This window comes from Coregonus lavaretus (assembly GCF_964263955.1).
Source record: "Coregonus lavaretus genome assembly, chromosome: 32".
NCBI lineage: Eukaryota > Metazoa > Chordata > Actinopteri > Salmoniformes > Salmonidae > Coregonus > Coregonus lavaretus.
Genome location: NC_140019.1, coordinates 36380708 through 36396374, shown reverse-complemented (window position 1 = coordinate 36396374; position 15667 = coordinate 36380708). Strand labels below are relative to the sequence as shown.

The following is a 15667-nucleotide window of genomic DNA, read 5'->3' as shown; positions in this document are numbered from 1 at the left end:
TTCAACTAGGTAAAGCAACGCATGTGCGGCATCCCACAGAACGCACTGCCAGCCTAGTGCGGCATCCCCAACGTAGCGTTGCTGACTGCTCCGTTGACAATGAATGACTTCCGCCGGAACGCAAAGAGTTTGAAGCATCTGACGGACATGAGGAGTGAGCATATCGCTGTTGCGGCCATAGACTTAGATAGACATCGCATCATTGCATCTGTTCTTTTTATGGCGCCTGTGAGAGCAGGCAGATCCATGGTCATCACTAGTTACCACCAAGTCATAATTATGGCATAAAATCCCGCCTATTTCTGCAATTTATCTTCTTAAAATCAGATTTGAAACCTAACCTTAACCACACTGCTAACTACATGCCTAACCTTAACTGGTGAAGGTGCAAAAATATGGAGGGATTCAGATATGAGGTCATCATTTGAGCACTGTGCACAGAGTTTTTAAACTATGGTGCGCAACATGATGCAATGTGCCAATAAATGAACACAAGTTTTTCAAATTGCCGCCGTCTTGGGAGCTAGAATTGGGATCGTATGCTGTGCTAATGCCGATAAAATAAAATAAAATAAAATAAAAAGAGAGCGTAATGGAGAGCACTGTACACTACGGCGAACTTAGCAAATAAGACATTTGTGGTAAGTACATGGGGACCGCCATCTTTATGCACCTTCGCTATTAACACAAAAAAGCTCATTTTTGTTTTCATGAATTCTTACGATATAGACAATCTTGACTTTGTGGCTGTGGTAACTAGTGACAACCCAGCGCCATTGAGGCCTTCTCCATTTTGATGTAGTCCATTTTCTTCTACTACTTCTATTTGATGGCAAACAACTGTGTTGTTTGAACAGGTATAAAGCCAAGGTTGCCGATTACCTAGCACCTGCACTTATTGAATGTTTGCTCCCGTCACGAGTATAACTAATTGGCTGATCCCTCCTGGTGATCTGGATGGAATCATGTGATCCTTCCTTAACCCATTGGAAGTCCCACCCAGTTGACTACTTGAGCAATATATATACTGCTCAAAAAAATAAAGGGAACACTTAAACAACACAATGTAACTCCAAGTCAATCACACTTCTGTGAAATCAAACTGTCCACTTAGGAAGCAACACTGATTGACAATAGATGTCACATGCTGTTGTGCAAATGGAATAGACAACAGGGGGAAATTATAGGCAATTAGCAAGACACCCCCAATAAAGAAGTGGTTCTGCAGGTGGTGACCACAGACCACTTCTCAGTTCCTATGCTTCCTGGCTGATGTTTTGGTCACTTTTGAATGCTGGCGGTGCTTTTACTCTAGTGGTAGCATGAGACAGAGTCTACAACTCACACAAGTGGCTCAGATAGTGCAGCTCGTCCAGGATGGCACATCAATGCGAGCTGTGGCAAGAAGGTTTGCTGTGTCTGTCAGCGTAGTGTCCAGAGCATGGAGGCGCTACCAGGAGACAGGCCAGTACATCAGGAGACGTGGAGGAGGCCGTAGGAGGGCAACAACCCATCAGCAGGACCGCTACCTCCGCCTTTGTGCAAGGAGGAGCAGGAGGAGCACTGCCAGAGCCCTGCAAAATGACCTCCAGCAGGCCACAAATGTGCATGTGTCTGCTCAAACGGTCAGAAACCGACTCCATGAGGGTGGTATGAGGGCCTGACGTCCACAGGTGGGGGTTGTGCTTACAGCCCAACACCGTGCAGGACGTTTGGCATTTGCCAGAGAACACCAAGATTGGCAAATTCGCCACTGGCGCCCTGTGCTCTTCACAGATGAAAGCAGGTTCACACTGAGCACATGTGACAGACATGACAGAGTCTGGAGACGCCGTGGAGAACGTTCTGCTGCCTGCAACATCCTCCAGCATGACCGGTTTGGCGGTGGGTCAGTCATGGTGTGGGGTGGCATTTCTTTCGGGGGCCGCACAGCCCTCCATGTGCTCGCCAGAGGTATTCTGACTGCCATTAGGTACCGAGATGAGATCCTCAGACCCCTTGTGAGACCATATGCTGGTGCGGTTGGCCCTGGGTTCCTCCTAATGCAAGACAATGCTAGACCTCATGTGGCTGGAGTGTGTCAGCAGTTCCTGCAAGAGGAAGGCATTGATGCTATGGACTGGCCCGCCCGTTCCCCAGACCTGAATCCAATTGAGCACATCTGGGACATCATGTCTCGCTCCATCCACCAACGCCACGTTGCACCACAGACTGTCCAGGAGTTGGCGAATGCTTTAGTCCAGGTCTGGGAGGAGATCCCTCAGGAGACCATCCGCCACCTCATCAGGAGCATGCCCAGGCGTTGTAGGGAGGTCATACAGGCACGTGGAGGCCACACACACTAATGAGCCTCATTTTGACTTGTTTTAAGGACATTACATCAAAGTTGGATCAGCCTGTAGTGTGGTTTTCCACTTTAATTTTGAGAGTGACTCCAAATCCAGACCTCCATGGGTTGATACATTTGATTTCCATTGATAATTTTTGTGTGATTTTGTTGTCAGCACATTCAACTATGTAAAGAAAAAAGTATTTAATAAGATTATTTCATTCATTCAGATCTAGGATGTGTTGTTTAAGTGTTCCCTTTATTTTTTTGAGCAGTGTATATGATTAGGTGAATGAGTAGGTGTGTCCAAACTTTTGACTAGTACTGTATGTATGTATGGGATGTATAGACATTATGGACAGTATGTGGATAGAATATATAGTATATCTGAATAGTATATGTACAGTAATAGTTGAATAGGATGGACAAGAATACAGTATATACATATGAAATGGGTTAAACAGTATGTAAACATTTTTTAAGTGACCATTGCTCCATGTCTATAGCTAACTACCTGACAGGAGTGCTAGCTACGTTAGCTTGCTAGGTACTGTTAAGTTGCGTAATTCGAATCTGGTATCAGAACAGAATTTAACACTAAGTCACTGAATATATTCTCAGCTTTTTTATTAATATATAATTAGTCAAGCGAATAAATGGTAAATGCAATCTTCGTATATACGGGTTCACTGTAACACCTCGCAGGGCAAAACAAAGAACTAACTGTCCCAACCCAAAGTTATTATTTTAATACTCTGACAGAGATAGTTCCCGTTCAAAGCGGGCCTGTCAGAGTAGAGGCTGAGCGTGGTTTAAACTTACTCAGCCTGTCGTTGGCGCACAGGCTGGTCCCAGCCCCTTGGCGCTTCACTGTTGCCGGGCATTAGTTGTTTTTTGCAACTTGTCTTGAGTGTCAGCAACCTCAGACATAGTTTCCTCTTCTTCATTGTTGCAGTACACATGTCCTTGAGCGGTTTAACAAAGAGGCAGTGTGTGTGTATGTGTGTCACAAGTCTATCTCAGCCTCCCCCCTAACGGTTCCTCACATTAGTCACAGCTTGTTATGTTAAACAATCTATATCAGTACAGCACAAACCTATTATGTTTAATCATTAATGTATTCTTTTTAAGCTAGGCATAACATCTAATTATAAGAAAATAGATCCCAACAGTACATCAATAGCTTTACGTTGGTTGTTTTTAGGCTCAACTTCAAGGACATTGCCTCTCCGATCATCACTCTCTCTCGCTTGGGCAAGGGACATTTCAGGTACACTCGGATGTGACAATGTAAAACATAATTTGAGGGCCGAGGGCTGTCTACTTCGCATTTGGATCACAGCCGATATTCATGTAAAAATAAGGAATTCCCCTCGACCACGCCCACAAAAAAAAAACAAAAAAAACACATCCCCAGTGTAAAAGAGACAATTTCGTAGTATACAGAAATAACAAAACATGCCGAAAAGCATGTTTTTCAATGTACATGTAACCTGGTAAAAAATCCCAACCTACGGTTCGCAATGCTCCCACTTTGGGAAATAGAGCCTGTGAGAAGAGCCTGTGGGGACCCAGTGTCCAAGTAGGCTACACGTAGCTATGTGTGTGGAAAACATTTAATCACAGGAAAGACATTTAACTTGTTTAGTATACTCTGTTGGTAATTCCACTCACTACTTGTAGCTGTATAGTCTGTTTGTTTGTGTTGTTGGTCCTGGCTAGCTTAATGTTCTGGTTGGTAGCTAGCTAGCACTCACTCACTCATGTGGCTGCTAGCACCATCATGAAAAGGGCATGAGGGAAGCCCTACAACAGGGTTCTTCAATTCTGGTCCTGGAGGGCCGAAACACCTCTGTTTTTCATCCTCTCCTTCTAATCAGGGGCTAATTCAGACTTGGGACACCAGGTGAGTGCAATTAACTACCAGGTAGAAATAAAAAACAGAAGTGTTTCGGCCCTCCAGGACCGGAATTGAAGAACCCTGCCCTACAATATTATGTTTTTCTAAGTAGTGAGAACGCTCAGGAGCAGGCAATGTTGAAAAGTAATTTAGACATGTTGTACTTTTCTTAACTATAGTTTTGTAATTGACTAAAACAAGCAGACAACAAGAAAATTGCGTTTGAAAAAGGTCAAGTTTTTGCTGTGAGCCAATGGGGTAACCTAGGTAACCACAGGTTGTTTTCCCTACAGGCGTTCTATCTAATACTGACTGGGACTATGGCGCTGCCCATGCTAAAACAGGCTTTTGGGCACTAGAGTCCTCTATCTATGTCTATGGGTGCGGCGTCTGTCTCCATGGTAAACAAACATGGCGGTGTCTGGTGAGTGGGAGTAGTTTTCATAAATGTGTAGAAAAGTTGTGAACGATAAAATATCTATGGTTATTAATCGCATGTCATAATGTGCATATGATTTGAGCTTTCCGTTTCAAGATAATTGACTTTAGTAGGCTTAGCATGGGAGAAGTAACGTTATCTACTAACTAGCTAGCTAGCCAGTTAGCTAGCTATCTAACGTCAGCTAGCTAACATGTTGATGTTCAAGCAAGTGTGCCAGTCAGACATTTTGGAAATACGTCACTGTAAGCCTGTAGATAATTGATATGGAATGGGATAATTTAGAAGAATTGTTTAACTGCTCATTTGTCTCATTCTTGCAGGAAAACATCCAATTGTATCCTTTTATTTTAGTTGTAATGTAGAATCTGCATCAACTGCATTTAATAGCTAGCTAACGTTAACGTCAGCTATTTCATGAGTCACTGTGGCAGTTAACGTTAATGTGCATCCCAAAATGACTCTTTATTCCTTATATAGTGCACTACTTCTGAGCAGGGTCCTATGGGTCCTGGTCAAAAGTAATACACTATAGGGACTACGGTGCCGATTTCAGACACGGTATTAGGGACGTCAAAGCCAAGGTTCAGGCTGCTGCACAGTCACAATGGAAGCTCTAGTCAAGAGCAGGGGTAAGCCATTTTTTGTGTGTGCCCCTTTTGTGATAGCGGATTTATTAGGGACCCCCTCATAACTCGAGTGACATAAAAATAGCATACAAGGAGCTATGACTATGGCTGGATGAACCAAGTCTCGGGCTCTGGGAGGGAACATTGTGAAGGCCCACCTCTTGGCATCGAGAGAAGATGTTGGGTTTTTTCAAGCTAATATCCTGCAATTCTACACAATATGCCACGAGGCAGAGAGAAAACGTTGCAGTTTTAAAGCTAGAGTCCTTAATTGAAACGATAACAAAGTGGACACCCCGCCTCTGTTTTAGTAAAAAGCTGAGGGATGGGAGAAATGTAACCAATGAAATTCATCGACAGAGCAATGGATTCCAGGACTGACCATCCATGATACATCAGTTATAGTTTCACCAATGTTTTGAGTCTATACAGTGTTTTGTTTTAAGCAGTAAGCCCCGAGGGGGTGTGGTATATGGCCAATATACCACGGCTAAGGGCTGTTCTTAGACACGACGCAATACGGAGTGCCTGGACACAGCCCTTAGCCGTGGTATATTGGCCATATATCACAAACCCCAGAGGTGCCTTATTACTATTATAAACTGTTTACCAATGTAATTAGAGCAGTAAAAACAAGTGTTTTGTCATACCCGTGGTATACGGTCTGATATAGTCTCCTGTAGCTCAGTTGGTAGAGCATGGCGCTTGCAACGCCAGGGTTGTGGGTTCATTTCCCCCGGGGGGCCAGTATGAAAATGTATGTACTCACTAACTGTAAGTCGCTCTGGATAAGAGCGTCTGCTAAATGACTAAAATGTAAATATACCACGGCTGTCAGCCAATCAACATTCAGGGCTCAAACCACCCAGTTTATAATTAGATTTGCATTGTTTACAAACATTAGAGTAAAACAAGCTATTTTGGGTTCTGATGGGGTACAACAGTTGAACTAAGCTCATAAGTTATATTCTTCAATAATCGATGGGTATATCATGGTATTCCATACCAAAAATGCATGTAGCAACTCAGGATTCAAGCTGTAAATTACAGTGCATTTATGAAAAAAAAAAGATAAATATTAAGTTGGAAAATGTATAATTGTTGGAGCACTGGATACCAATGTCCCAGTGAGCCTCCCAGGCCCATGTTGCCCAGGGTTAAGAACAGAAATTGTAGATTAATATTATCACATTGTGTTGTATTACACCCTCTTAACTTATTCCATAGATCCCTTTGCCAAAATTATTTTAATCTGTTGTTAGAAATTTTCATATTTTTTTTTTTTATGGAATTATTTTTTAAATATATATATACAGTACCTGTCAAAAGTTTGGACACACCTACTCATTCCAGGGTTTTTCTTTATTTTTACTATTTTCTACATTGTAGAATAATAGTGAAGACATCAAAACTATGAACTATGGAATCATGTAGTAACCCAAAAAGTGTTAAACAAATCAAAATATATATTATATTTGAGATTCTTCAAATAGCCACCCTTTGCCTTGATGACAGCTTTGCACACTCTTGGCATTCTCTCAACCAGCTTAATGAGGAATGCTTTTCCAACAGTCTTGAAGGAATTCCCACATATGCTGAGCACTTGTTGGCTGCTTTTCCTTCACTCTGCGGTCCAACTCATCCCAAACCATCTCAATTGGGTTGAGGTCGGGTGATTGTGGAGGCCAGGTCATCTGATGTAGCACTCCATCATTCTCCTTCTTGGTCAAATAGCCCTGACACAGTCTGGAGGTAAGTTGGGTCATTGTCCTGTTGAAAAACAAATCTCAGATTCCGTGTGGCCTTTGAATAGTGTTAGTTTAAACAGCGCATACACCCCAAACATTTGCCCCTTATTCTATTAATTTCAACGTGATATCAATGGAAGTGATAAAAACATAATAATAATTGCATTACGCTTATCGTATTGTCGACCCACTTGAATCAAAATGCAACACTTCAAAATGTAGCTAGGTGTCTTCTACAAATTTTACTCTAACCAGTGATATACAGTGGGGAGAACAAGTATTTGATACACTGCCGATTTTGCAGGTTTTCCTACTTACAAAGCATGTAGAGGTCTGTAATTTTTATCATAGGTACACTTCAACTGTGAGAGACGGAATCTAAAACAAAAATCCAGAAAATCACATTGTATGATTTTTAAGTAATTAATTTGCATTTTATTGCATGACATAAGTATTTGATCACCTACCAACCAGTAAGAATTCCGGCTCTCACAGACCTGTTAGTTTTTCTTTAAGAAGCCCTCCTGTTCTCCACTCATTACCTGTATTAACTGCACCTGTTTGAACTCGTTACCTGTATAAAAGTCACCTGTCCACACACTCAATCAAACAGACTCCAACCTCTCCACAATGGCCAAGACCAGAGAGCTGTGTAAGGACATCAGGGATAAAATTGTAGACCTGCACAAGGCTGGGATGGGCTACAGGACAATAGGCAAGCAGCTTGGTGAGAAGGCAACAACTGTTGGCGCAATTATTAGAAAATGGAAGAAGTTCAAGATGACGGTCAATCACCCTCGGTCTGGGGCTCCATGCAAGATCTCACCTCGTGGGGCATCAATGATCATGAGGAAGGTGAGGGATCAGCCCAGAACTAAACGGCAGGACCTGGTCAAGGACCTGAAGAGAGCTGGGACCACAGTCTCAAAGAAAACCATTAGTAACACACTACGCCGTCATGGATTAAAATCCTGCAGCGTACGCAAGGTCCCCCTGCTCAAGCCAGCGCATGTCCAGGCCCGTCTGAAGTTTGCCAATGACCATCTGGATGATCCAGAGGAGGAATGGGAGAAGGTCATGTGGTCTGATGAGACAAAAATAGAGCTTTTTGGTCTAAACTCCACTCGCCGTGTTTGGAGGAAGAAGAACGATGAGTACAACCCCAAGAACACCATCCCAACCGTGAAGCATGGAGGTGGAAACATAATTATTTGGGGATGCTTTTCTGCAAAGGGGACAGGACGACTGCACCGTATTGAGGGGAGGATGGATAGGGCCATGTATCGCGAGATCTTGGCCAACAACCTCCTTCCCTCAGTAAGAGCATTGAAGATGGGTCGTGGCTGGGTCTTCCAGCATGACAACGACCCGAAACACACAGCCAGGGCAACTAAGGAGTGGCTCCGTAAGAAGCATCTCAAGCCCCGAAACCTGAAGGATCTGGAGAAGGTCTGTATGGAGGAGTGGGCCAAAATCCCTGCTGCAGTGTATGCAAACCTGGTCAAGACCTACAGGAAACGTATGATCTCTGTAATTGCAAACAAAGGTTTCTGTACCAAATATTAAGTTCTGCTTTTCTGATGTATCAAATACTTATGTCATGCAATAAAATGGAAATTAATTACTTAAAACTCATACAATGTGATTTTCTGGATTTTCTGGACCTCTACATGCTTTGTAAGTAGGAAAACCTGCAAAATCGGCAGTGTATCAAATACTTGTTCTCCCCACTGTACACATTATTCCCAGATTCTGTGTGGTTTCTGAGCTTTGTTAGTTTTAACAGGACGTGCAACCTCATATCCCCCCCTCTCAAACTATTGATTTCAACGTGATAATCGATAGGAGTGATTGACAACAGTTTTGCGTTTCTCTTTCTGTTGGTGACCCCTGTATCAAAATGCAACATTCCACAATGTAGCTGACTGTCTTTTGCAGGTTGTTCTCGAACCAGTTATGTAAAATTATCTCCAGTTTCCATGTGGTTTTTGAGTTGTGGTAGTTTCAACAGAACATCCAACTTGATTTCACCCCTAATCGATATGAGTGATTTATTGTTAAAACAGGGTATTTTGTGCATGTGCAGTTTATAAGGTGCTCGTAAAAAAAATAAAAATACAAGTAATATGATTACTATTGTTACACATTTATGTGTAGATAGTACATTTTATGTTTAGGTTTTCAATATATCACAAACTGTTTCTGCATGTTGGTTAACTGTGTTTTTTATCAAAATGTCATGTCAACAGGAAGCAGCGACAGCATAATTTTCAGGAATGTAAAACTTTCAACATTAATTTCCAATGGTATTGGACTTAATCAGGTAAAAACTGCTGAGTGGGTCCAAAAATGTACTGTGATTTATTTATATTGATGATATAGGCTACCAGAAATCACCAAAAAGGGTTTTCCCTGCCTACTCATATCATAGCCCCTTGGTTATATCATCTGCCAGTGGGCTACCATTTGTAAGTCTGAGATATGACCTTAACAACACAGCTCAGTTGTCCTCCACACCACTGCAGGTCCTGTTCTACCTCAACTGCTGGTATTTTGCTGCCTACTTCCTTGCTGAGGGTCTGATGTTTGTTTACAAAGGTTTGTAGTCTACTCAAATGGCCACACAAAAAACATAAACTAATGTTTAATCAATCACTCACTGCCTGATGTTTTGTAAACCCAGTGTCAGGCTAAAAGCAAAACTATTGATTTCTAAATATGCCTATGTATTTCCACAGGATTGTTGCTACCATACCCACCGGCTAGTCTCACGTTGGACGTTGGGCTACTACTTGTTTTTCTCGGCCTGGAGTCCCTCCGAATATTTTACGGTTTGTGTTTTGTTAAGCTGTATTCTGGGCTACCGGTATGCCTCTGCATCATCACATGGTGTAGATTAATACACGTGTTCATTAAAATAAGATTCTTCACATTATGTAGCCTACATTTTGTGTTTATCACTTGTCATATTTGTTGCCTTTATGGCATCTGGTAGTTATATTTGGCACATACTGTAGGTTAACGTTTTTTCCGTCCACACTTGTCCCAGGTTGGAAGGGGAACTTAACAGAGCGTTCTCTGGCCATGTCAGTGAGTGTGCTGGTCCTGGTGCCGTGCACAGTGATGTCTGTGTATTACCTGATGCTGCAGACCTTCGTCCTGCGCCTGGAGTTCATCCTTAATGCTGTGTTACTCTGCTTCTACAGTCTGGAGATGCTGCTGGGAATCATGTCCATATCTGCTTTCTCCAGGTAGGAGAAACATGACATAGCCTGGGTACCAGTCTGTTTCTCCAGGTAGGAGAAACATGACATAGCCTGGGTACCAGTCTCTTTCTCCAGGTAGGAGAAACATGACATAGCCTGGGTACCAGTCTCTTTCCCCAGGTAGGAGAAACATGGCCTAGCCTGGGTACCAGTCTCTTTCTCCAGGTAGGAGAAACATGACATAGCCTGGGTACCAGTCTCTTTCTCCAGGTAGGAGAAACATGACATAGCCTGGGTACCAGTCTCTTTCTCCAGGTAGGAGAAATATGACATAGCCTGGGTACCAGTCTCTTTCCCCAGGTAGGAGAAACATGACATAGCCTGGGTACCAGTCTCTTTCTCCAGGTAGGAGAAACATGACATAGCCTGGGTACCAGTCTCTTTCTCCAGGTAGGAGAAACATGACATAGCCTGGGTACCAGTCTCTTTCTCCAGGTAGGAGAAACATGACATAGCCTGGGTACCAGTCTCTTTCCCCAGGTAGGAGAAACATGACACAGCCTGGGTACCAGTCTGTTTCTCCAGTTAGGAGAAACATGACATAGCCTGGGTACCAGTCTGTTTCTCCAGGTAGGAGAAACATGACATAGCCTGGGTACCAGTCTCTTTCCCCAGGTAGGAGAAACATGACACAGCCTGGGTACCAGTCTGTTTCTCCAGTTAGGAGAAACATGACATAGCCTGGGTACCAGTCTGTTTCTCCAGGTAGGAGAAACATGACATAGCCTGGGTACCAGTCTCTTTCCCCAGGTAGGAGAAACATGACATAGCCTGGGTACCAGTCTCTTTCTCCAGGTAGGAGAAACATGACATGACATAGTCTGGGTACCAGTCTCTTTCTCCAGGTAGGAGAAACATGACATAGCCTGGGTACCAGTCTGTTTCTCCAGGTAGGAGAAACATGACATAGCCTGGGTACCAGTCTCTTTCCCCAGGTAGGAGAAACATGACATAGCCTGGGTACCAGTCTCTTTCTCCAGGTAGGAGAAACATGACATAGCCTGGGTACCAGTCTCTTTCTCCAGGTAGGAGAAACATGACATGACATAGTCTGGGTACCAGTCTCTTTCTCCAGGTAGGAGAAACATGACATAGTCTGGGTACCAGTCTCTTTCCCCAGGTAGGGGAAACATGACATAGCCTGGGTACCAGTCTCTTTCTCCAGGTAGGAGAAACATGACATGACATAGTCTGGGTACCAGTCTCTTTCTCCAGGTAGGAGAAACATGACATGACATAGTCTGGGTACCAGTCTCTTTCTCCAGGTAGGAGAAACATGACATAGTCTGGGTACCAGTCTCTTTCCCCAGGTAGGAGAAACATGACATGACATAGTCTGGGTACCAGTCTCTTTCTCCAGGTAGGAGAAACATGACATAGCCTGGGTACCAGTCTCTTTCTCCAGGTAGGAGAAACATGACATGACATAGTCTGGGTACCAGTCTCTTTCTCCAGGTAGGAGAAACATGGCCTAGCCTGGGTACCAGTCTCTTTCTCCAGGTAGGAGAAACATGACATAGCCTGGGTACCAGTCTCTTCCTCCAGGTAGGAGAAACATGACATAGCCTGGGTACCAGTCTCTTTCTCCAGGTAGGAGAAATATGACATAGCCTGGGTACCAGTCTCTTTCCCCAAGTAAGGAGAACATGACATAGCCTGGGTACCAGTCTCTTTCTCCAGGTAGGAGAAACATGACATAGCCTGGGTACCAGTCTCTTTCTCCAGGTAGGAGAAACATGACATAGCCTGGGTACCAGTCTCTTTCTCCAGGTAGGAGAAACATGACATAGCCTGGGTACCAGTCTCTTTCTCCAGGTAGGAGAAACATGACATAGCCTGGGTACCAGTCTCTTTCTCCAGGTAGGAGAAACATGTCATAGCCTGGGGACCAGTCTTTTTCCCCAGGTAGGAGAAACATGACATGACATAGCCTGGGTACCAGTCTCTTTCCCCAGGTAGGAGAAACATAACATAGCCTGGGTACCAGTCTCTTTCTCCAGGTAGGAGAAACATGACATAGCCTGGGTACCAGTCTCTTTCTCCAGGTAGGAGAAACATGGCATAGCCTGGGTACCAGTCTCTTTCTCCAGGTAGGAGAAACATGGCCTAGCCTGGGTACCAGTCTCTTTCTCCTCTCTTGCCGTCTCCTTATGGAATTTACATTTAAAGGGTTGGCAAGAGAGCAGAAACAAACTGGAGGCATACTATAGAGAGGCATGACATGCCCTTCTTTCTGGACTGGGGAGATTCCTTGGTTTTAGGCCTCATCAATTGTTGATTATTGATCAATGAATGTATTATGCTTTGCTCTTAACCTGTGACCTTGCATAACATTTCACTGTAAAGGTACTATATCAGTGATGCTGGATGTGAACTTGCATAACATTTCACTGTAAAGGTCCTATATCAGTGATGCTGGATGTGAACTTGCATAACGTTTCACTGTAAAGGTCGTATATCAGTGATGCTGGATGTGAACTTGCATAACATTTCACTGTAAAGGTCCTATATTAGTGATGCTGGATGTGAACTTGCATAATATTTCACTGTAAAGGTCCTATATTAGTGATGCTGGATGTGAACTTGCATAACATTTCACTGTAAAGGTCCTATATCAGTGATGCTGGATGTGAACTTGCATAACGTTTCACTGTAAAGGTCCTATATCAGTGATGCAGGATGTGAACTTGCATAACGTTTCACTGTAAAGGTCCTATATTAGTGATGCTGGATGTGAACTTGCATAACGTTTCACTGTAAAGGTCCTATATCAGTGATGCTGGATGTGAACTTGCATAACATTTCACTGTAAAGGTCCTATATTAGTGATGCTGGATGTGAACTTGCATAACTTTTCACTGTAAAGGTCCTATATCAGTGATGCTGGATGTGAACTTGCATAACGTTTCACTGTAAAGGTCCTATATCAGTGATGCTGGATGTGAACTTGCATAACGTTTCACTGTAAAGGTCCTATATCAGTGATGCTGGATGTGAACTTGCATAACGTTTCACTGTAAAGGTCCTATATCAGTGATGCTGGATGTGAACTTGCATAACATTTCACTGTAAAAGTCCTATATTAGTGATGCTGGATGTGAACTTGCATAACGTTTCACTGTAAAAGTCCTATATTAGTGATGCTGGATGTGAACTTGCATAACGTTTCACTGTAAAGGTCCTATATTAGTGATGCTGGATGTGAACTTGCATAACGTTTCACTGTAAAGGTCCTATATCAGTGATGCTGGATGTGAACTTGCATAACGTTTCACTGTAAAGGTCCTATATCAGTGATGCTGGATGTGAACTTGCATAACGTTTCACTGTAAAGGTTCTATATCAGTGATGCTGGATGTGACCTTGCATAACGTTTCACTGTAAAGGTCCTATATCAGTGATGCTGGATGTGACCTTGCATAACGTTTCACTGTAAAGGTCCTATATCAGTGATGCTGGATGTGACCTTGCATAACGTTTCACTGTAAAGGTCCTATATCAGTGATGCTGGATGTGAACTTGCATAACGTTTCACTGTAAAGGTCCTATATCAGTGATGCTGGATGTGAACTTGCATAACGTTTCACTGTAAAGGTCCTATATCAGTGATGCTGGATGTGAACTTGCATAACGTTTCACTGTAAAGGTCCTATATCAGTGATGCTGGATGTGACCTGATCTGCTCAGTGTTTCATGCTCATCAGTTTTTCCTCCATTTTGCTTGTCAGGTCTAAGGTGTACTAAGGAAGATGAATGCTGTAATGTTCCACATCGTTTCAAGAGGAATGTAGAAAGGCTTTTCACCAGGATGGTTCTGTCAACAGATGTTCATCCCACATGTTGTAGTTTTACTGTTTTTATATGATCTGTTAATAGCCTAATATTCATATTTTTGTAATGATGAAATGTCACCTTTTACTACCTGTTTTTGTATCAATTGTCAATATTGTGTGGTACTAGCAACACTAATGGAATTGTCTTATGAGGGTATTCCGTGTGCTGTACCTGATAATGGAATGTATTTGTTGTTGTTGATTCAAAACACTATTTCATTATTTACTTAATAAAAACAATTCCTAATTCCTTCATTCACCAGAGGACTTTTTTCCTCGAGAGTCATTTATATTCCTGATTTGCTGAATCCCACCAGCAGCCTATGGTTAAACCCAGATCCTAATTGCATAGAACAGGGATATTGAACAAATCTGTGTTGTTGAGTATTCTGAAGCAAAGATGGTACATTGTTGTCCTTCTGCAGAGAGATGGCCAGTTATTATTATGTATTTGTTTACATTTAGCAGTTGAAGACATTGAATGAAACGTTTAGCCTAATTACAATGGACAATCAATCTGATTGGGTGGAGCTTTTCATGTTCATCAGCAAATGTGGACGAATACGATACGAAATGAGGATGCATGCGCAATAAACCCAGAGTAGGTGGGGGGCGAAGGGAGGGGGGACCGGGGCAGGCGATGCTGTCAGCGAAAGGATCCTGTGTGCCTGAGTAGAAGTAACGGTCTTGACCATCCCATGGAGACATAAAATGATATTTATTTCTAAGGCGTATCAGCGGACTTGCCGGTTGTTGTTAGAAGTAGCCTAGTTATTTTCTTTCTATAATACGTTATTATACAGGCCAAGATTAGTTATCTGCCGGGTTTAATCATGCTACCGTCTTCATCATCGGGGCTGGTGCAGATGGAGGGATGTGGGGAAGAGGCGAGGGATACCCAGAAAGTGCAGGTAATAGATGCTCTTCTGTTGTATTTTAGACCTTTTCCCAAGATTACAGAAGTAACATAGTAGACATAATGAGGTCAAGGTGACACGTTTTTATTTTTCCATGCAAATGTTTGTGCCGGCCGGCTTCTTCGGCTGAGAGAAATCAAAGGGCCGACCCCTCCCAAAATCTCGCTGTTCTTGCCATTGCTAGGAAAACCCGGTGTCGGAAAGATTTTGGCAGCTAGATTATTTTTTGGATCCGTAGCTGGATACACTAAAAATAATGATTGGATCTCAGTTGAACAAACCAGATTAGAGGCTTGGTTATTAGGAGCATCATAATCTATTTTATTGGTAATTTTATCACAATGTTTTTTAAAATATATTTCTGTACTACATAATTTGTTGTTTCTAGAAATTAATCCTATGCACTATAAATCTATGCCCTATAAATTAATTATGTCAGGCCTTGACTAAAGGGTCCCACCAAGTAGGCCTATCCTATTTCTTAAACCGTAGCATATTTTAAAGTATTTATAAAGAAAATTATATTTCAAGCATGATTACACAGTGCTACTACTGTTTTAATAAAATAAAAAAATGTGTGGGCCACATGCTTTAACAATATGCTAG

General features: G+C 42.6%; 1 protein-coding gene across 1 annotated transcript; it reads left to right on the top strand.

Annotated features, from left to right (window-relative positions):
• Nucleotides 1-9300: 9300 nt before the first annotated feature.
• On the top strand, nt 9301-14394 carry LOC311107357 (transmembrane protein 216-like). The gene is made up of 5 exons (XM_084149841.1): nt 9301-9368; nt 9571-9643; nt 9784-9876; nt 10095-10296; nt 14040-14394. The coding sequence occupies exons 2-5, from the start codon at nt 9628-9630 to the stop codon at nt 14053-14055; spliced, it is 327 nt and encodes a 108-aa protein (XP_084005967.1). The 5' UTR covers nt 9301-9368; nt 9571-9627; the 3' UTR covers nt 14056-14394.
• Nucleotides 14395-15667: the final 1273 nt, after the last annotated feature.